Source organism: Strongylocentrotus purpuratus, unplaced genomic scaffold (genome assembly GCF_000002235.5).
Source record: "Strongylocentrotus purpuratus isolate Spur 01 unplaced genomic scaffold, Spur_5.0 spur5_scaffold_14, whole genome shotgun sequence".
Lineage (NCBI taxonomy): Eukaryota > Metazoa > Echinodermata > Echinoidea > Camarodonta > Strongylocentrotidae > Strongylocentrotus > Strongylocentrotus purpuratus.
The window spans coordinates 28,820,076-28,843,658 of record NW_022145599.1 but is presented as its reverse complement, the minus strand read 5'-3'; the positions used below and the strand labels follow the sequence as shown (position 1 = coordinate 28,843,658).

At 37.0% G+C, this 23,583-nt stretch overlaps 1 protein-coding gene across 1 annotated transcript in view; it reads left to right on the top strand.

The window, feature by feature from the left end:
* LOC100889891 (zinc finger ZZ-type and EF-hand domain-containing protein 1) overlaps positions 1-18,840 on the top strand; it is a 78,187-nt gene extending 59,347 nt beyond the window's left edge. The window contains 15 exon segments of the mRNA XM_030984635.1: positions 1,678-1,748; positions 2,605-2,709; positions 4,152-4,324; positions 5,101-5,338; positions 7,550-7,650; positions 8,100-8,252; positions 8,807-8,891; positions 9,767-9,862; positions 12,039-12,218; positions 13,507-13,650; positions 14,088-14,262; positions 15,235-15,325; positions 16,002-16,175; positions 17,017-17,365; positions 17,679-18,840. Of these exon segments, the coding sequence (XP_030840495.1) occupies positions 1,678-1,748; positions 2,605-2,709; positions 4,152-4,324; positions 5,101-5,338; positions 7,550-7,650; positions 8,100-8,252; positions 8,807-8,891; positions 9,767-9,862; positions 12,039-12,218; positions 13,507-13,650; positions 14,088-14,262; positions 15,235-15,325; positions 16,002-16,175; positions 17,017-17,365; positions 17,679-17,900 (2,357 nt within the window). The 3' untranslated portion in view covers positions 17,901-18,840.
* The last annotated feature ends 4,743 nt before the right edge of the window (positions 18,841-23,583 follow it).

Sequence of the window (23,583 nt, the reverse complement as noted above, 5' to 3'; positions counted from 1 at the left end):
CTCGTAGTCCATCCCGAAAAATTTACTCCTAATTTCTCTTGTCTCAGGTTGGCAGGTATGCCATATCATACAAACAGGGAAACACCAAAGAGTTTTTTTAGTGGAGCTTTCCGAGAGAAATACAAAATGCAAATTTACAGTACTCTAAAAATCATAATTTTATGGTTGAACAGTATCATAAGGTTATGGATCTGGTAAATGCATGAACATCTACATGTACATCCTCTCTTTCTTCTTCTTCTTCAATTGCAGTACAGGCCATCGTCAGGTGTATTGTTGTACCTCTAGTAGATTAATTAGGCTTAATATTTATCAAAAGTGTCGCCCAGATATGTTAAATAACAACCGTTAATGATGATTAACATTTATATGGCGTTATACTCGTGTTTGAAAAAAAACATTCACAGGCTCCTCCAATGAAGTCAGTATTGTCTTATTATTTGCTGATAGCGGCAAGTCTTGATGCATGACTTGACGTTATTTAGACGGTCCTTCCCACAAGCTACTATACCTTTTGTGTTCCAGACATGCCTTCATGTCCCACTACCTTTTGCTAAGCTACCCCAGTGATGCATGCTCATTTGAATCTCTTTCCTTTCTCTACTACCTTTCTGTATATCCAATTCAATATTGGGATTTAATACATGCAAGTCAATGTGTTACATAGCATTTAATCATAGTGTGTGTGTGTGTGTGTGTAAATGCGTCTTAACAGTTTAACAGTTTATAAATTATTATTTACGTCTGGTTACTAACCTTTAACGTCACCATCCAACGACGTGATTCAGTTTCGAACCGGGGTCCCCCTGAGTCACTTTGTAGGCGAAGACAGAGAGTTGACCAAGTGAATGTACCACTAGACCAACCTTCCATCTCCCTAATTTTGATAATAATAATAAATCTAGATTTATATGATAATAATGGATTACCATCTCTAAGCAGTTTACAGATATTATTATTTATTTATCCGTCATCGGATTCATTCACACACAAAGTGTGCACAATTTCCACTCGCGGGGGAGTATTCCTACCATCTGGGGCCCGTTTCACAAAGCCCTTTTCAATGACAAATGACAAAAATCAGTGACAATTCTGCTGATTAACCAATCAGAAGCAAGGATTTCAGTAGCTTATAACAAAACTGTCATTTGTCACTGAGGACAAGTTTTGTGAAATGCCTCCCTGGTCACAGTGAGGACATATGGCAATTTCTATCACAAAGTCTTTTAGCATCCTACCAGGTCCCCATTTTGCTCCTAGGAATGCAGTAGCAAATTTAAATTAATGTCTTGCCGAAGTGCCTGTGATCAAATCCATGACCTTTGTTTTTCCAGTCAAGTGCTTAAACTACTCGACCATGACACCATTTCAAAGACAGTGCATGTACATGTGTTAGTCCTTGGCCTTGGCCTGTTAGTGATTGCATGCTCTTTTGAAGCTTTTTCCTGTTTACCGGTATACCATCTGTTTGTGTATATAGTCAGTTAAGGACTCAGATTGAGTCAACGTTTAGCTTGGCCAAGTGAAATGTGTGCTCCAAAAATACTAATGTTACATGTTAAGACTTGGAAAAGATTTTAAAGATATAAGTGCAATCATCTCTCAGCAAATCTCTGTTGAGAAATGTCTGTCCGTTGTATAAATGCAACTCCTTTTGTTATTTTCTTTGTGTTATAGGTGCCCAGCTGAGTGTGGAGAACCTGTGGGTTCTTTATCTTGTTCTCAAGGCCATGCTAGCCAGCCTGAAGGTAAACCAATAAGATGATTCATCAAATTCAAAGACAATCAGCAACATATTTCTATCCCAGAATGATGATTTTTTTTTTTTTAATCAACTAAAAGAAAAAAAAATTGATATGAAAATGTGAACGAGAATCTACAACAAATCATACTCACATGTATTACTACAATATGGCATGTTTGATACATGTGCATGTGCATGTTCAACTTGATTCGATACAATTCAATTCAGTTCAATTGTTTCGCTCACATTTTTTGTTTTCTAAAATTTTTAGTGTAAATATACATGTACTAAGCAGCTGCTACAGTAATGAGCAAGTATTCATAAGGACAACAAGCTGGGAGTTCACGCCCACAGCTAAAATGTGCAGTCATGAACTTGTACGTGTATGTGCTGATGTTATTTCCAGCAGCTTTTGTGTGTTAATATTTGTTGGTCCAAGCATCTTCTCTATACTACATACCGGTAATGTATGCCATAAACAATTGAAAATTGACAATTCATTTCAGCCACTTTCTTTGGAAATTGTATATAAAATGAATTAAATTGAATTGAATCAAGGTTTATTAAAAAAAATATGTGCCGCAGCCCAATGGCTGAATTGATCATGTGTACTGCGTGGAATGCACTTTCGAAGACCACCCTTGACGCTACTTCACTGGAGGGCTTCAAGGGAGCGCTTCCACCCAGCATCTAGACCAATAACTAGATAGTTAATTCCTCAGCACTACATCCTGACTTATGGATCCTGCTGAGTATCGTCGTAGAAGTAGAAGTAGAAATACAAATAAAACACTCATTGCATATTACAAACAATGTATTTATGAATGACCACTGTTATCTTTGGTTGTTCTGATATGAAGGTGAACTACTCTCAGCTACTGAACAGTGACCTTCTGCCTCTCCTCGTCCACCTAGCCGGTCAACCCACCAAGCTTAGTAAGAGATGGCTACTCAAAGACCTAGAGGTAGGACACTTAACTTGCAGTTCTTACAAATGTTGATGTGTCCAGGTTTTTTTTCACAAAGACTAAGATCAAATTGAGTTGGACTTGAAGTATAGCAGCCCATTCATGCACTGGCTGCTCTCACCATTTGTCTCTTAAAGGCTGTGCAAATTGTGGTAACAAATCTACATAATTAACATTTTTTGATAGTGCATCATTAAGAAATTATTACTTAAATTTAAGTTCTACGTACAACTTATTGTAGTCTTTGTTAAATACCCTCTGGAATTGAACTTCAGCCTTGGAGGCATATATTTATTGCACATTAAAAGAGCATGATTGTATATACATTATAAAAACTTGGTCAAAAGAACTAAAAAGTATAATGTAGTCTTCTTCTTTCGTTTGAGGCGGTAGAATCTTTTACTATTCATTAGAATTGATTCTAATCTGTTTTTGCTGTTAAGAATAATATTAACCTTAATCCTTCCCACAGGAAATGTTAAGCTTATGATTATTTAATAGTGTAACAGTTAGATTACAGTACCAAAGCTTTGTTCACATAATCCGTGATAAACTGCTGGGAAAAAAGGGTAGTGCACCTTACCTTCCTGTATCTTAATACAGCATCTTATTATTATTATTATTATTATTATTATTATCTTAATACTCATTGTAAAGGTACATTCAAGTGAGTATGTGTAGGACTCTTGTTGCATGCAGCTGTTTTTTCAGCTTTTTTTGTCATCCCCACCTGCCATTTATTTACTCATAAAGAAAAAAAAAACTCTCCCAGTTTACGGCATCATTCAACATGTATTTAAATCAGCATTAAATGTCATAATATATTGTGGAGGTGTTGTGGTAAAGTGGTTCATTCACTTGACTCCCAATCCTAGGGTTTAGGGTTCCAATCCCAGCCAAGCATTAATGTCTATTGGCAAGACAATCCACATTTGCCACTCTCCACCCAGGTATAAATGGGTACCTGGCAATGCTGGGGGTAATAATAAGTGCTGGGGGTGTTTCACAAAGATCCTAAGTCGAACTTAACTCTAAAAGTCAGACTTAAAAGTTATGGAGAGCCATTTGTAGCCTTAAAATGAAATATATTAAAAAGCAAAAATTCAAGTATTTTAGATTTTTTATAAATTTCACATCAAGAACATGAAATCTCCCATGATAATAGAAAATGTGAATGATTTGAATCAACATTTTATGCCCTTTCTAATAACTTTTACAAAATATTTTCAAAGATGCTAACGACTTTCCATAATTGTAAAGTCCAACTTAGAGATAAGTTCAATTTAGGATCTTTGTGAAACACCCCAGGGCCCACAGGAAGAGCAGTAATGATACTGACGTGGCTACCCTGGGTGAATAAGACCAAATTATCATTAATTGTAACAATTAAAATCAGTTGTCCTATCAAAAAGTCAACCAGGATCTCTTTTTGTGTGCAGATTTTATCCATCAAGCTGTACACTCGAGGCAAGGCCAAGACCAGTGGTATCACCCAGCTGCCCTCCGTGCCCCTCGGTATGGGGGCATTGGTGGGACCGGAGCACAAGGAGCCCCTCCCTCCTAAGCTCCCACGCTCCCGCAACTCATTCAGCTCTGAGAGTAGTGACTCCAGGTCAGTCGATATGGCATCAAATCAAGTTCAAGTTCAAGTTTTTTTTATCTTTCTTTCTTTCATAACACACATTACAAATATGACATGAATATAACAAATTAATAGAATATGGCGTTACAATAGAAAGATGAGGTGACCTTGGTTGAAAGCAAGGCTTGTGGATTTAAGGTCCCTCAAGAGTAGCTTATGAGTATGTCTTAAATAAACAAACTCGTCAGATAAGAATAATGCATACATTTAAATGCTTACAAACTAAACTAACTAAACAACTGGGAAAATATAAATAAATAAGTGTGATTAAATCTACTGACTACTATGGAGTGCTATAAAAACTCCTGCTAACCCCTATTTGGACAAGGCCGAGATGTGTTGTCACGTATTATATGCTTTTGAGAGAAATGTGATGCTGATTTGTTTTTCATGAAAATTAAGTAAATGGGTGTCTCCCTCCATTAATTTACGCGGCCGGTAACTGGACATTTGATCTGGGCTTTATTCATCAATGATTTAAGTCTAGGGTTATGGGTAGGGTGATTAGACAAAACATTGAAGTTACACAAATTTGGTTACCGCTGGGAATCAAAAGCATAGTAAATGTTGCTGGAGAATGTTGTTTGGACCCTTTAATTGTCTGTATCCCACAAGATTTATTTTCTAGCCAGATTCTCTAGGTCTGTGACCAATAAGCTTGCCTTTCTCTGCCGCATTGTACTTGTATATTTAATAAATTCTTTTACAAGTTCATACTTTCTTTCCCGTTTTAATTGTTGACACAGTGATGTTGTATTGAATGACGCCCTGCTGAACCTAGACAGTGATATCAGCAGTGATTCTGATGACAGTGAGAGCTGGCACTCCTACCTGACGGCCGACTCCATACCACAATCCCTACCCTTGGAAGAATATGGGGTAGATGTGGATGAGGAGGGGGTAGGAGGGGGCGAGGATCAGGGAGCGGGGAACAACCCTGACCCCATGGGAGGGCTGGATGATAAGGCTAAGGCTTGTCTTCAGGTGAGTGTGTTTCCCCATAGGAGTGTTTGAAATGTGGATCAAGAGGGGGAGGAAGGGGAAGCAGGAGGGGCAAGAATCAGAGAGATGGGAACAGTCCTGATCCCATGGGAGGGCTGGATGATAAGGCTAAGGCTTGTCTTCAGGTGAGTGTGTTTCCCCATAGGAGTGTTTGAAATGTGGATCAAGAGGGGGAGGAAGGGGAAGCAGGAGGGGCAAGGATCAGAGAGAGGGGAACAACCCTGACCCATGGGAGGGCTGGATGGTAAGGCTAAGGCTTGTCTACAGGTGAGTGTGTTTCCCCATAGGAGTGTTCGAAATGTGGATTAGGAGGGGGAGGAAGGGGAAGAAGGAGGGGGCAAGGATCAGAGAGAGGGGAACAGTCCTGATCCCATGGGAGGGCTGGATGATAAGGCTAAGGCTTGTCTACAGGTGAGTGTGTTTCCCCATAGGAGTGTTCGAAATGTGGATTAGGAGGGGGAAGAGGGGAAGAAGGAGGGGCAAGGATCAGAGAGAGGGGAACAACCCTGACCCATGGGAGGGCTGGATGATAAGGCTAAGGCTTGTCTACAGGTGAGTGTGTTTCCCCATAGGAGTGTTCGAAATGTGGATTAGGAGGGGGAAGAGGGGAAGAAGGAGGGGCAAGGATCAGAGAGAGGGGAACAGTCCTGATCCCATGGGAGGGCTGGATGATAAGGCTAAGGCTTGTCTACAGGTGAGTGTGTTTCCCCATAGGAGTGTTTGAAATGTGGATCAGGGGGGGGGGGAGGAAGGGGAAGAAGGAGAGGCAAGGATCAGGGAGAGTGGAACAGTCCTAATCACATGGGAGGATCAAATTTATTTATTTTTATTTATTTATTAGTCTTTTTTTAGTAAGGTGGCCCCATCAGTAGTTGAATACTGTTTTCCGTGGAGGCCCTACAGCTAATGATACGGCTAAAGCTAATCTATAGATGCATTTAAACAGAAACAGATTTGAGCATGTATGTCTACTTTGGAAGAGAGATGCAGTGTTTTGACTAAAACTACAAATCAAATGTCATTATTATCTGGAGGATATACGATTTATGTATTAACCCTTACTGTACTGGGGGGGGGGGGGGGGGCCTGGGAGGCCCCCCCCTCGACATTTTCGAAGATCGCGCCGCAACCGCTTGGAATTTTGAATTGTCATTTCATGACTTTTTTCCCTCAAGTCTTGCGCACATTTTGATACCATTTTCGTCGAAATCGGATATACCTGTAAGGTGTTACATAACAATTAGTATGCGCATGTCATGAAAAAAGTGCTATAATTGCATATATTCATGTACAAGCAGAAATGTGAAGATATGAATTGATATCAAATTGCTTTTATATGTTTCTCAGAGTAACTTGATGTATTCCAGAACAAAAGAATACATTAGAAATAAAACAATAGATATAATAAGAAATAAAAAACAATAAAATACACAAGAAAATAAATAGTTGAAAATCGCATCAAATTTGCATAAATTATCATTATTAATTACATCAAATAACTATTTTGTGTTAGAAAAGAAGTTTTATATGAATAATGAGTTTCAACATTCAAAAAGTGGAGTCTGACAATTTTTGTAATGATTCTAGTTCCCTAAATATAGTTCCAGATTTGATATTCATGAATGCGTAATTTGTGTATTCATAATTTATGCAAATTAACCTATGCATTTTCAAATATCATAACAATAATGAAACCTCATGAATTTGAGATGAAGGAAACATAATCAATACATTTTCAAGATTCTTCACAAGTCTACGGACAAATATGTAGAGTTTTCTGCAAAATGCATAAAATTAGCATTTTGCATAATTAACGAGGCTATAACGACAAACATTTGCATATTAGGAAAAAACTAATTATACCATCTTGTTCCTTACGTAAATATCTACAAATATGCAAATTTTTGTGTTCATCGGACACTCGGCGGCCGAGATCATAGGGGGGGGGGGCCTCCCAGGCCCCCCCCCTCCCCAGTCAGAGGGTGCTCAAAATAGCCCAGTACAGTAAGGGTTAAGACCCCTACAGGAATAAAATAAAATCTTAGTGGAAATGTTGTCCTTTAGTCTCATAGAGCACACAAAAGCAAGAATAGAATTTTAGCAACTTATATATTTTTGTTGTTTTGAGCTGAGGAGATCACACCTCATGAGAGATAGGTGAATTGCAATGGTCCATTTTTCATGTGATTTCAGGCAACCCATGAAGCCATCTTGGCACCGGTATCCATCTTGAGAGCTATGTATGAGAAATGCAACAGGAACATCCAGGATCTGGTGGAAGAAGTACAAAAATGGTAAGTTTTTGAACGAAGCTGCCTTTGTTGGTATGTTCATGCTTTAATTATGTACTTATATATAATGTGTAATATACAGGTATTTGTACGAATAAAAATGTATTTATATATATAATTTTTTTAATATAATACTCCGCATGTCTAGGACCGCTTATCAACATGACCTATCTACATGTACATGTATAAGGACTGCATTTTCCAGACGATAATTTGTCCCCCGCTTTATAATTTGTTAATAATCAGATTTGATCTCTCCTAACAACCTTTGGCAAGACATAAATCTACTATTGTCGCACTCCACCCAGGTGAGGTAAATGGGTACCTGGCAGGAATAAGGTCCTTAAATTAAAAAAAAAAAAACAGAACATAAAACGATGATGATGATGATGATGGTGACGGTAATGACGAAATGAATCTAATGACTTTCATTGTTTTCTTCTACACTCAAGCTTCCAAGGTGAGGAGCTGATCGTGAGTGATGATATTAAGCAGCTTGCCAAGCGATGGGAACCCAAGCCAGCCCCAGAGGTCCGAGATCCTACGGAATACAAAACAATGGATACAGGAGCACTCACCTACACGCCCATACCTTCAATGCCTAGGTAGTACACTTCACACTTCTCTTGAATCAAACAACATGATTTTTGATAAATTATTCACGTTATTTAGCAATCACAAAGTTTAGATACCATTCTTCGATGAACTGAAATGATGAATAAAGAATATTTGATGATGTACATTTATACATGCTGGAACATTTTTAAGGGTAAGATGATCTCAGTTCAATCAACAAAAAGTACTTCTTCATTGTGGGATTCCTTTGTAGAGCAAAAAAAAAAGAAGAAAAAAATGGATGAAGAGAATTCTTACAGAGAAGAATTATTCCAACATGTGCATGAATTACGTACACTGTATATAATGGTGATCAGCAGAAGTTTTTTTTTAATGAAAAAAAATTATTTTATGCATAAATATGCATGTCTCAAGCCACATACCTTATCAATGAGTCATCTTCCTCAAGAAGAGATAGGGGGAAAAAACAAATTTCAAACTGTACTTTTGAAAGATGTACGATAATTCTGTTGCTTGTCATACATGCAAAATAACTCCAACTGCTCTGTTTCTTGGTCTGCAACAATTTGCTTTGTTACCATAGGGAGCTAGATGACAATTATGCGGTGCCAGAGTTGAGCCAGCATGCACCCATCCTCGTGGCTAACAGTGAAGCAGAACTCAGAGAGGTAAGATTCTGAAACCTTCTCTGATTAATATCATGGAATTTTACTTATTTGATCATTCGTTCACGATTCATGCCACATACAGTACATGTAGATACACCAAATATATATATATATATATATATGCCAGCCATGTACATAGACACATCTTGGTACAAGGAATTTAAACAAAATAGCAAACTGTAATGCTGTTCGAGGTCATTCCCGCCAACATGTCGATGATGATCATCAAATCAAGAATCATATAGTTCACTCAATAGAATTTCTGCATTTCGTAGCCTGGCTGGCAGAAGGGCGTTAGCTCGAACTTCAGGTAAAAAATGAAGCGTTAAGCAGAAGGGTGTTAGCACTAAATTGCCTCAAACTTTTATAAAACTGACTTATTTCCCCCCAAAAATTGTGGCCATGTTCTATTATAACATTACTATTACGGTAGTCTTTTAAGTTTTAAATCAATTTTTGGGACATAAAGCAGTTTAAATATAAAACAAATCGTTAAATGCGAATAATTTGAAAAGTAGTTTTGGAGTCGCTCGCTCGCTAACGCCCTTCTGCCAGCCGGCCAACGATTTCTATTACAACAGGAAAATAAAGCACAAGTCACACTTGCAAAGAAACACTATTAAAATTCTCCACTAGTCTAAACACTGCTTATCATAAGTTCAGACATCATTTCTTTGATTTCATACTTTTTGAAGCAGAATTTGTATCTATTCTATTAGACAAATACCTCTCAGTCATGGTACAGTCAATCCTGCTTTAGCGACCACCTGTGCATAAAGATCACCTGCCTATAAAGACCAATTTTCTTGTCTCCCTTGAGCGGTCTTTATATACAGGTTTCACTGTACATGATTCTGCTTTGTAAATTCTTACAGAGCTACAGAAAGCACCAGCGCACCAAGAGTGGGGAACTTCTAAAGAAAGAGCTGGAGAAACATGGAAAGAGTGCATCCAGGATCTACCTGCATGTGGTGAGTCCATGACCATCTTTAAAGTGAATTAATAATAATACTCAGTTCTTTTATAGCGCATAACACATTACAGGATAGCATGTCCCTATGCGCTTGGTAACATTGTTGAAGGTTGATGAAAAAATTGCAGAATTTTTATATGAAATGTTAATACTTATTGTATTCCTTCTAACCCTCTAACATGCAAAAAAATCCTGAAAAAAATTCTCAATACACAAAGCTATTTATGGTTTTCTTTGAAAGTGTCACTGTGCGACACCCTCTAACAGTAACTTCTCCCAACCATTTTTTGAATTTTGCCAACCTTTTTTCCTTGAAAATAAGACATACTGTAAGACAGGCTTTAAAAAATCTTTCAATACTTAAATGTCTGGAATGGTATATAGTGCCATTTCATTGCTTTGTGAAGATTTAAATTCACTTAAAGTGTAATTAAATTATAATAATATAGTTGGGAGAATTAAGGAATCGGTCCGATCAGTTTTTCCCAATTTGTATCATTAATAATGGTCTGTTTTCACTCAAACTTTAATTGTACATCTAGCATTGAAGTCACTACCTTAGCACCATTTCCTCTCATCTGAACAATATTACCAAGTCCTTTTAATCAAAGGAATAAATGTGACACGTATAACATGACAACTTCCTGTGTAAGGTGCATCTGTAATGACTAAATCCGGCAATATTTCTGCTCTTCATTGTAGAAAGAATTGTTTCTATTTGCTTTAAGAAGTATTATGCAAATGAACAAAAACATGTCATTACCTGTGATTGATTTGATTTTGATTCGATTTAATTTAATTTTTATTTACTCCATATACATCATTAACACATACATTTACAATTGTATATCTTTAGATGTATTATAATGATGACATGGCATATAAAGAAATGGGGTTTTCTTCAGCATTAGTGATGTCCTCTAAAAAAATGAAAATAACAGTAAATACAATATGCAGTAATGCATACAAATTAAGAGAGGAAGGAAGCAGTGGAAAAATACATGGGGCTCAGGGCAAATTTGCCCCCGAAATGCCCAAAAGAGCCCCCAAAAATCAGAAAAGAGCCCCCGTAAATTTGCCTGGAGTTCAATGCAAAACACATTTTAGAGTGTTATTTTTATGCAGGCAAGCTTGAAAAGTAGCCCCCGAAAAATAAATATTAATTTTTTCCCTGGAAGAAAGAAATATAAAATGGGCATTAAAGAGAAGGGACAGAGACCAAGGAGGAGGGATAGAAAGTTGCATTCATGATAGTATCGAGAGGAGTACATTATACAAATAATGAATGGTTATGAGTTCAATAGTGCGAATATTTTCACGAGTTGAAAGATTAACATTCTATTCAATGAGGCGTCAGCCGAGTTGAATAGAATTAACGTTAATCTTTCAACGAATGAAAATATTTGCACTATTGAACGAATGAAAAACATTCATTATTTGTTTTATACAACATCGAAGAAGATCTAATAGAACGTTAATCAACAAATTATGCTTTACTCCTTATATTAAAGATAAATTAAAGTTGGAGTCAAGCCCTCTTCTCGATTGAGATTGCCTTCGCGTCAGATACACGCAGGGATACGCGCGCGCACGACTGAGAGGTACGCAGTCTGCATATAACCAAAAATGCACAGCGCATATAACCAAAAATGCACGACCGTGCAATATACCATCTATTGAATATCATGTGACCAACAATCCTCCAATCAAATGACAAGGATCCACGTAGGTGTTGTATAATATTATATATCAAGTCAAGTTGTGCATGTACTAACAATCACCTTTTTACAGCTACTGATTTATGACAATAGGGACAGTCTTGGGGTCTGCCCAAGTAGATATCAACACCTTCATGCATATAGCATTCTTACGTCAGGGTGACATTCACAAGTTTTTTTCTAAACAGATGGCATGGGTTTTACATGCACCCATGATATTCATTATTTTTACTTTTCTCTCATTGTGTTCATGTTCAATATCAATTGTTGAGGCAAAGTCATTAGGTGATGCATTTAGCTATACCTTTGTAATGCAAGAAATAAATTTATGTAATACTTTATATATAGATGTAGGATTGATGCAATTTTTACTGTTTTGTGATATTCAACAAAACATGAGTTTATTCATGTAAAGGATAGTTTCATGTAAAGATACTTTCTCAAAATCTGATGCAGATCAACAATGCTCTGGCAGTGATGTGTGCCAGACAGGTGCTAGCAGCTCTGCTTGCTGATTGGCCAGCTACCGGTGATCATGTGATCAGTACTAATACGTTTGGTTGTAAAGAGCATTCGCAGTTGGTCAGTATACTTGACCTGCTTCAGAGAGTCGAGGAGAAAGATGTCTTCTTAAAGGTGAGTTCAGTGCGCTAATGGATCGCAAGATGAAGATGAAAGGGATGGTGATAGTGATGATGATGGTGATGATGATAATTGACTATGGTGATGATGATGATGATGATAATGATAATACTTTTCAAGACAATGATGATAATGAAGGTGATGATGATGGTGCTATTCGTGATGATGATAATGATATTTGTGATGATGATGATGTTGGTTATGCTATTTGTGATGATGATGATGATGATGATGATGTTGGTAATGATTGATTATGATAGTGATGATGATGAGGATAAGGATGTTGATGAAGATAATGATTATAATGCTATTCAAGACGATGATGATAATGATATTTGTGATGATAATGATGATTATGCTATTTGTGATAATGATGATGGTGATGATGAGGATAAGGATGACGATGAAGATAATGCTATTGAAGATTATGATAATAATTATATTTATGATGATGATGATAAGGATGACGATGATTATGATAATAATGATATTTGTGATGATGATGATAAGGATGACGATGATTAAGATAATAATGATATTTGTGATGATGACGATGATAAGGATGACAATGATGATGCTGATGGCTTCCTATGTACATAAAGCACCAGCTTCTCTTCTACTTGGCACTCACTGTGCTTGCTCTAATGCTTGTAGTCAGTGTTTGTGAATGTGGGAATAAAGTTTCACTGCCTATGAACACATGGACAGACGCAGTCAGTGGCGTACGCAGGATTTTTTCAAGGGGGGGGGGGGTTTAACATTTTTGCAACGACCCAGCGAGCCGCTGAATAAGCGGGAGGGGGGTAAGAGCACTTTTTTTTGGGGGGGGGGGGGATAAGGTCACTATTTGGGGGTCACCCTTTGGTACAAAAAAAAAAAATTAGGGGGGGGGGGGAGTTCATCACACGTAGGCGTCTGGGTGCAGTGATCTTTATTATATGGAACAAATAATGAAAAGTGTGATACTAATGACAGTAATGATGATGATGATAATTGCTCTTAAATTACTGGTAGCTCATAACTCAAAAGTGCCCCAATGGTTTGCACATCGATAGCCACTTTGAGGCTTTTTTTTTTTAGATGCAATACTTTACTCCAACAAAAATGGATTTAAATTTGTTAGTGAGTTTTGCTCTTTCTGCTCACAATCATGTCATATGGAATTTTATCATTCCTTATAAAAGATAATGCATTAATGACATGGTGTGTAGCAGCTTGCTCCCCAGCTCATAAATGTACGTCAGTCAATTAAAAAAAGTGTTATTAATTCTTTCATCTTCAGGTTGTAGAGAATGTTGTCCATCATTGTGAAGATGGGTTACTAGCCCCGCTGTGTCTAGCTGCGTGCTCCTTCATGCAAGTGACTGTCATGTTGCCCAAGACCTTAGAATCCAAACACAACTATGAGAGCAACACTAAAAAACAGGTAGGTGGGACTGTGCTCTATAAATTTTTTGTAGAATCAAAGATATTTTAAAGAACCTTTGCACCTTTCATATGTGTAGCTGTTGGTCAGAGATAAGATTGTACTTGTGTTATTTGTCACAAACAGAAGAAACAATTTTAATGTACAATAACATTAGCCGAGTAATGAGGGGCAAAAGATGAAGTAAATCGTGCAACTAGTACCAGCCTGCATGTATTATGGATCCATGTTAATTTAATCCGTGTGAGTTTGGTTTTTAATAAATGTGTTTTCCAGTAAGTTCTTTTCTTTGTATTTTGTTGAACCAAACAACCCACTACCTGCATGATAAACAATTAAGAATTAATGCGTGCCATTTTCTCTTGAAACAAAGTTCCATGACTGGGAACTCCAGTTTAGTTTGACTACTCTTTGATTCTTACAACGTTTCTCCACAGGGCAACATTTCTCTACCGGGAGCCACTCACCTGAGCATCAAGTTTGATGAACGCTGCTGCACAGAGAGCTGCTGTGATACACTACAGTTATCCTCCAACTCGTCTTTCAAGCACGACGTCCATTCATTCTCGGGACCCTATGGCAGTGCCAACTGGATAGACTTTGATTTACCAGGTTTGTGGTAACTGTGTGATGGTTAGAAAAGTTCTTTAGACGTCAATTAAATAAATACTGTAGATGAATATTTAATTTTTATGAGTTGAGATGGTAAATACTATTTCATGAGTTAGAATATAGCTGCTGTGCTATGCTGCAGATATATTACTCACCCATCAAAACCAGGTCTGTAATAACTTCAAATTGTTAGGAAGCTTCATTAGAGGTCAAAGCTGATTCATGATTGAATAATAAATAGTATGGTAGACAAACATATTTAATGTTTATGAGTGAACCCTATGGCAGCGCCAACTTGGTAGATCTTGAATTACCAGGTCTGTAAGAGTATTCAATTAATCAACTTCTATCATCATCAATCAAGCTCACGCACGCCAGCCATTCTCCACTCCTGACGACGGATAGTCAACCTGTTCGAAACGTCGAGCCACTCATCCTCTCCAAGCGCTATAGTTCTCCTTAGAACAATTTGCTAAGAAAGATAACAAACAGTCCTTTTCAGGACTACCACACCCCCAAGAAAGATTACCGAGTCAGCGTCCTTTTCAGGACTCCTCAACCCTCTCTCTCTCTCTCACATGGTGCACCCGCAAATCTACTGTACATCATCAATCAATAATAAAATGTGAATTTTGTTTACATGTATGTATGTATGACTTATGAATATGTCCAGATAGCGGATAAGATTATAAAGTTGGCTATACTATCCTCCTATTACCAAGAATATAATTTGAACATATTTGTGGCTTACACCCAGTAAATAAGATCGATTGATCGATCTGTGATTCGTTTTTCAATTACAGATCGATCAATCGATCTTATTTACTGGGTGTAAGCCACAAATATGTTCAAACTCTTGAAATTTCTCCCAGGAAGCATTACATTTATAAAAAATAATATAATTGTTCAATTTTATTACTGCTTTTTAATGCTCTATTAAATACATCATATACATGTACATTTCCTCTGTAGGTGACACCCTGTACTACAAATTTCATTCTGATGACGGTAGCTCAACCGAGTGGGGTTACAAACTGACAGTCACTGGCAACAAATTAGGAAGGTAAGCACATTGGCCCATATTCTTGATAGAGACCGCAATGAAACCTGGGTCAACATATTATACTAATTTATGGAAAGCCAAGTGTTAACAGTAACATTCTATTTGATTACTGTAATTTAGGGTATGTATTGAAATAAATAATACAATTACATGTAGTTTAGTCATGAGATTAAAGGAAAAATGTATTCTGAGAGACATGCCAGGTTATACTCATGTTCAGTGCTATGTATCCTCAGGATAAAGTGCTGTATCAATTCAACTATTATTATAATAATTACTTATTGTTGTGGTTGTTGTTCTTATGTTTTTAATTGTTGTCTTTATTATTAGTAGTAATAGCAATATCGTTGTTGTAGGTGTTACTACTACTACATAAGGCATACTAAAAAAAGATGTATTGCCTTTTGAAACCGACCCAATTTTTTGTTTTTGTTTACTGTTATTTAAAAAAAAAAATGTTTAATGAATAAAGAAATATGTCGCATTCAAAACTGAGAAATATCAGCCCAAAGAGGGAAGAAAAAAAAAGTTTAAAAAAAGATTTCCGACCGACTGACCCATGTTTTGGCACCTTAGGGGCAATACAACATCCTTTTTTTTTTAGGCCTAATACTAATTCTTTACAGTAAGATTATTTTGCACACACACCCTGCATTCTGTTTGTATTATCACTCAGGTTTGAGACTGGCTATGTGATCCTCAACACAGTACTAGCTAACCCCAAGCTGGCCCAACAAGTTCCTCTTCAAGAGCTGTGGGAGTGGCTTGTACAGGTTGCTAGGAAACAGGTCGGCCAGAGTCGCCTCAAGGCCGTGCAGCTACTGCTACGCATCCTTGCTAGTATACCAAGGTGAGTGAGTTGGTGTTGACTCTTAAAGGGATCCGGTAACTTTGTCTTAGATCCTTTAGAAATAATCCTTGATTTAGCTCATGCTGCAATGATAATTATAAACCTTTAGGTCAGTCAGGAACTCCATGACTTTTACAAGCCGATCGGCCGTCTGATTATCAAGATATTAATGATTGGAATTACAAATTTTGAAAACCGTTTGCTGAACGGTTTTCATAACACTACAGTCTATTGGGGAAAACGAGTATGGTAAAACCGGTCACTCAAAGATTTTTACTTTTTGAGGCACTTCGAGATCAATTTGAAGCGCAATATTACACCATATCACAGACACTGGTAACATGTAGGACCGAGTATCTCAGATTTAACATTGTTAAACGATCCCTTTAAAACATTCAAAGGTGACCTGTGTATAAAGACTACCAAATCCCTCTTGCAGTGTCCTTCATTCAAATCCATATAAAAGTAACCTGTGTCAAGAGAGTCTGTTTTTATTGTACCAGCGTTCCTCTCTGAACCTATAATATGAAAAGAAACTGAATATAAAAACCACTATATTATACTATATAAAAGACCACTATGAAAAAAAAGTTATATAGAATATTAAAGCTCTGAGACATTAGAAGGTATAGATGGTATGAACCTATTTGGGTTAAGCCTTCATTGACCGGTTTAGGAGGTTACAATCATTCATCTAAGTATACTCAGGTCTGAAGCCATGATTGTAATTCATACTTAAATATATTTAATTATACTAAAATGTAAAATAGGTCTCTGATGGGCTTGATTCCATACTGTGAAGAGCATTAATTCATGAATTCATTATTTCCTGCGATCACAGTCCGTCTCAGACTGAGTCATCACCACGCACCTACTCAACATCCACCGTCCCTGACCCATCGACACCCTCGCCCCAAGACAAAACCAACGAGGACACGCCCCCATCCTCTACCCCTGCCGAGCCCAGACCGCCGGTGGACTTGACCCGTCTCAAGCCTCTCTGGCTTCTGCTGGATTCCATGAACTGCAGGCTGAGTGCAGACTGCTCCCCCCAGAGCTTGGCCGCGGCACACCGGGCCCTGATGGAGCTGTTTCTGATGGTGGAGAACATGGTCCAGGAGTGGGACATGGTGGAGGAGTATGTCCTGGCCATGAGCAATGATGATGCTATCAAGAGAGCACTCATACAGGTGAGAAAAATGAGCAGTAAACCACCCCTCCCCCAAATAGAACAGAAAACAAACGGTAACATTCAAATCATTTTATGTGTGAATGAATATGAGAGATGGGGTGAAAAGATCAAGGTGCACACAAAAAAGGCCCTTACTTATTCATGTATCTGTTAGCTATAAGATAAAGAAACGTGAACCGCACCATTCCTTCATAATTTCATTTTGCTGTGTGTTATCCACTGTATATAATATCTCTTTGTATACTGCTGCACACTTGTAATCCCTTTATTTGCCTCAACCCACCATTCATTTTGCTTGTTCCAATCCCTAGGGTGCTACTCACATCAAGTGTATTCAACTTGCGCTGTTCAAGAGTAGCAGCACAAGAGGTGAGGAGGAGCTGGCCATGGTCGCCACGGAAACTGAACCAACAGCAGCAGCATCAGGTAGTGGTTGCAGCACCAATAGCAATGTTAACAACAACACAGGCAGATTGGAGGTTGAAGATGTCCCACGGATGAATCCTGTTCTCTTCTCACATCTCTTTAGATAACACAGCGCCTTGCATGTAGTCTTGTACCCGTTGCACACGATGCGTCATTTGCCTTGTGGAGGATTGCATTTAATAGCTACTAGCGCTGCTTTTGACGTACCGTATTGATGGTTTGATGATTCATTTTACCTGACTGCTAAGAAAGTATGTGTATGCTTGTTATTAAGCAACCAGGATACCAACGGCTTTGAGTAATGAGGATTAATGCCTCACCCAAGGGCACTGGCAAATCCACTTTGTTTTAAACCTTGGACTGCTTAGTTTTAATACTAGCTGTTATTCCCTTCAAGGGCTTGATTCGCACAGATAATAATGCAATCGAAATGACGCCTCTAATTCAAGGGGCATTACACCTAATGTTGATCTATGGCAGTGATTGGTCTATGTGAGAAGTTTCCAACTTCCTGTATATTCTATATATTGTTTATATATATATATTTGATTTCTACATGTAGTGGATTTACCATAACACAAATGGATGTAAGATGCACTTGCAATGTGTGTTTAGTCATTATTTTTGTTGACTAATAAGAGCCACTATGTGCATGAAATAGATTATGTTGCCTTCCTTGTTTCACAATGGGAGTAAAGTTTGATGTAAACACGTCTGTACCGAAACAATGCAAGCAACTTTTTGCCATTCTCTTCCAGCCTCCCCCTCTCAATTATGTATTTGTATTGACTACAAGTGTGTGGATTTCAGACAGAAATAAGATGTGCCCTTTTTATTGCTTTTCCATTGCAAGTACTGATTAAAGGATTGTCTTAAAGGATGGGGGGTCAAATGTCATGAAATCTCAATAGCACCATGCATGTTGAGATGGTGCAGCCGGGGAAAGAGTGAATTAATTAAAGCTTATCTGTACTAGTTTATAGGAGGGATTAGAGCACCCTGCAAGGTCACTGCACAGGTGGTTATCTCATCAACTCAGCTCTCAAATAACATAAGAAAAAGAGGATCATGGGGGACCTATGGTCACCAATTAGGCATTGTTTTCTATATAGAGGGAGCAAGTAGCTACAAGTAGCACAGTGTGGCTTTAATATTGTTTGTGTTTATTTATCTTGACTTGGCTCCTCGCTGCAAGCAATAAAGAAGTATATCGCTACCAATCTCTACATTCATGCTCGCCACCAATACATGTGTGAGAAAGAGAGGGAGAGACACATAGAAAGAATCAGGGAGAGAGAGAGAGAGAGAGAGAGAGATAGAAATAGACAGAAAGATAGACAGACAAACACATTTGACAAATAACAGTTGCCTGACTTTGTGACCTCTTGACTTTGTAAGATGTTAATACAGCCCAAGACATACATAGAGGTGGACAAATTGTTATAGCTATGAAGGCTCATTCAGATAAGATGTGGTCACCTGCCACAAAAACAGCCACTGCGGGTTGTTTTAATCGTGTATTAAAATGAATGGCAACTGTATGCACGCAACAATGGGCTCTGAGCTCTGTGGTATAAGGTACAGAAATGTGAGGAGTATTTTAATTTAGGCCACCATAAAAAAAACTACCTCGGTCTTGCGGTATTATGTCTGAACAGAGCCAAACAGAGGAGAGGTTAAAGCCCCACTGTCCTACATGTACTTGTAGCTACTTGCACCCTCTATTTAGAAAACTTCCCCAATCGGTGCCTGTTGGTCCCCCGTGATCCTCTTTTTCTTATGTTAGTTGAGAGCTGAGTTAATGAGATAGCCACCTGTCAGTGACCTCACTGTGTGGTCTAATCCATTCTGGCCCAGTAGTATTGACGGTCTTTAAATGAAATATTTGTGATAGTCCATCTTCAATGTTCCAAAATTAAATTGTGAGTATAGCAAGACTGCGAAAACAAAGTGATATGAAAAACAACGATTGCCAATAAATTGTGTAGACATTGATGAAATAAGTAGAAAAAATAGCAGCACCTATCTTACTTCTTTTCCTTATTTTGTAATTTCTAAAGGAGCTGTCCAATATTTCATAAGCATATCTTAACCCAAGTATTATTTATTCACATAATGCATTTACCTGTATGTTTATAATCACCAGGTAATTATTTTGTAAGCTTTTGACTACAGAGTTCTGTCATTACCATAGGCTTAGCACAGGGACCAGCTGGTGCCCCTAGGCAATTGGTCCTACTTTATTATTTCTTTGATGTGAGTCACTTTCAAGCGGCAAGGGTTGTAACAAATCAAACATTTCAGACATAGCACACTGTCAATCATAAGCCCACTGGCATCCATTTTGTTGATGCCAATTTGATGTGAATAATTATCTTTTACAAGTTTAGAATTCATCAGCAGCAAAGTTGTACTCTAGTTTCCTCCTTCATACACCCTTCCATGAACTGACTGTACCAATATTTTTATGATATGATTTTTGTAGGTGCAATATACATATACTTTGTTATGTATTTGATAAAGACAATTATTATTTTCACTTGTATTCATGTTTTAGGTTCATGATAGCTGAATTATCTGTACTTCATGTACTCCCCCCCCCCTCTTTTTTTTTTTTTTGTGGGGGGGGGGGGGTACACCTATCAATATAGCAGGTAGTGGTAATATAAATAGACAAAAATTAGACTAAGATTTGTCATGTTATGCATTTTTAGTCCCATTGTGTATGCAGAATATGTCTGTAACGGTTAATTTACCCTGTGTACACTGGATTATTAAAGGTACTTGTATTAACTTAGAAATACCTATATTTTGTGCACTTGGAAAAATAAAAAAGCAGAATGGCAATCAGACATTATAATTTTGTGAGTTCTGTCCACTGCAATGCTGTTTATAAATTACTTAACCTACACACACACACACACACACATGTACAGTAAACTTTTTTAAACTTTTATTTACTAAATGTAAACGTACACTCATATTTAACTCGACATGCTCATGATTACCATCTTAATAATCCCAAACTTAGTTTAGCCCTACGATCAATTAGACACCATGTACCAGATATTTGGAATAACTTATCAAACCATATTAAAACTAGGACCTCCCTGTATTCTTTTAAAGCTTATTTGAAAGCATATTTGTTAACTAAGTATAGTTTACTAGATCTTACATAGAAATTTAAAAATTATCTAATTTGTTATGTCTTGAATTGTTCTGTCTTTGTTTGTCAACAGAAATGGACCCTGCATACATTTAATATTGTCACCAGTTACTGAAACCAACACACAATTAATGTCACGGTATTAGTCTCTTTTTATTCCACCCAAGCTAAATTTTTGCACCTTGCACAAATGCACTTCTCAACACGAAATATTTCACTAAATTTGTTTTGTTACTTTCGCTCAAAATTAATTCAGCCATGCTCACTTTTAATCACTTCAATTATATCTTATTTAACATTGAATACAATGCAGTTGCATGGGTTGTTCTTTTATTTTGTTAACTCGGCAGAGGCCACGGTCATGTTCAAGCATTTACGCTTACGACATGTGGTCTCCTGCTTTTTCCTTTTGTATGAAACTTTTTATTTTAACTAGAAACAAATTTTGTCAAACTTACATGTTATTCATTATATTTATTTGTATGTTTCTTTGTATTGATATGAAAAAGTGGAAATAAAACAAAACAAAACAAAACAAAGTATGGCAGGAACTAGCTATCTACTATTGATTATGCTTAATTTTCAGTGTATCTTATCTTTTGTTATAGAAAGAAGATGACTGACAATGCCACATTTTTTTTATCACTTTATATTTTGATTTTAAGGAGGGTTGAATTTGCAGTCATTTAATGCGTGTCAAATCAAAGGTTTGTAAATCTACTGGTATGTGTAAAGTGTACTACTTTAATTAGTGGACCATACCCTACATGTATAAATTTAAACTCAAACATGCTGTATTGTGGGAATTATAAATTGCATACAAACGCGGCATGATAGCAGATGACTAATTCTTGGTTATTTGTGTGTGAAGCTGTCGGTGTCGATCCCTATCAGTTGGTGCTTAAGACAAAGAGTCGAGTTCAAAACTAATCAATCGGGTCATCATGGAAATGAGTAATGCTCTGTATGTCCAAGTTCAGTTTGTTACTTTTGATACCAGAGTGCAGATATTGATACTATATCTGCATGACAATAGCTGTACTTCAGAGAGGATGAAGATAAAATCAGTTTTACTGAATGATATTCGTCCTTACACATTCAAGGGTAATCCTACCTTTTTTTATATGTTCATTTGTGCAAAAGCACAAAAAAAAAAAGAAACAGAATGGTGAAAGTTTGGAAGAAATCCAAGAAATTGTAAGAAAAGTTATGAATGTCTGAAATATGAGTCCTCTAAAACTATTCAAATCTCAAATTGGCAATGTTGTCAGTGAATTGTGACATATCCATGCTCAACTCTGCTCTTTTGTCGTGTGGTCTTGTGGGATGTAGCCACAATTGCCACCTACCACTCGTGAGTGTTACACAATGGGAACATTCAAATAATGCTGTGCCTTTGATTTGCCAACTCAGTTTGCGCTGTTACTGAAGTTTGATTATTCTGATGTTACGATGTACATATCTACAAAATATATATATGTTTCATTCTCTTGAAAGAGTACTTCCATACATTGCTTTTGTGAAAAGGCATGAAATATGTGTAGATATTTGCTAATTTAACAAATAAAGAGTAGGTTTTTGTAATATTAACTACAATTATTACATTTGTTGCATATGATGCCCAGACATTTTTGCTTTGCAGTAGTCTCTTTGAAGATAGTCGACACCTATCTTACCATTTTTGATTAATGATTGTACACCATGTGTATGCCTGAACAAACGAAGGCCATATGATGATTTATACTTTATACCTTCACTTGCTTATTTCTTATTTGCAGAACTCCTTCCCTTCCCCATCTTTTGAAAGAGAAGTAAACACTACTTTTGCATCATTATATATTCAGACGCGGATAATTCCTATTTTTTCTTTAATGGAAAGTCTTTATTTATATTTGATCTTGCATAGCATTTGTATTACATTTGTAGGGTTAAAACTGGAAAGATATATGCTTTATGTGCATGAGCCCTTCTCTTCATTTGAAAGAGAAATAGAAAACTACTTTTGTATTATTTCATTCAAAAGTTTATTCATGTATTAATATTTTTTTTTCATGGAGAGTCAATGGTAACATTTATCCTTTTTTCAGTAGTATTTTCATTATATATGTAGGGTTTAAAATACAGAGAGATATGAATTGTTCTTATATTATGTAACAGATTTGATTTCCATTTATCATTCAAGTTGTATTGGTAATTTATTTCAAAGTAAAATAAAAATGTTAAATATATGTTTATAGATTTGTATCCTGTAAAAATGTTGCGATGATTAAATGGTTTTCCGCATCTACTGTAGGTATAAAGGAAGACTTAACATATTTGTTCCACATGCCAACATTTCTCACATGGATAGAATTTGTATAGGTCATAAAATACACAGAGTGAGTTATGAGGTATTCTTTTCTATGCAATGTCTCTTCAGTTTTACCTATCGGGAGCTTAAGATTACAACTGCATTCGTCCTTCCTTATGAAGATGATTGGTTCCAAGAAGACTTTTTCGCAGAAAAAAGGAAAATTTAACATGGAGAAGCAATTGTACCATACAATGCAATTATGCAGTAATGCAATTATGCTAAGTAGAATTAGACAGTAGGCCTTTTAAAAAGGTATTTATGCTTTCATCAC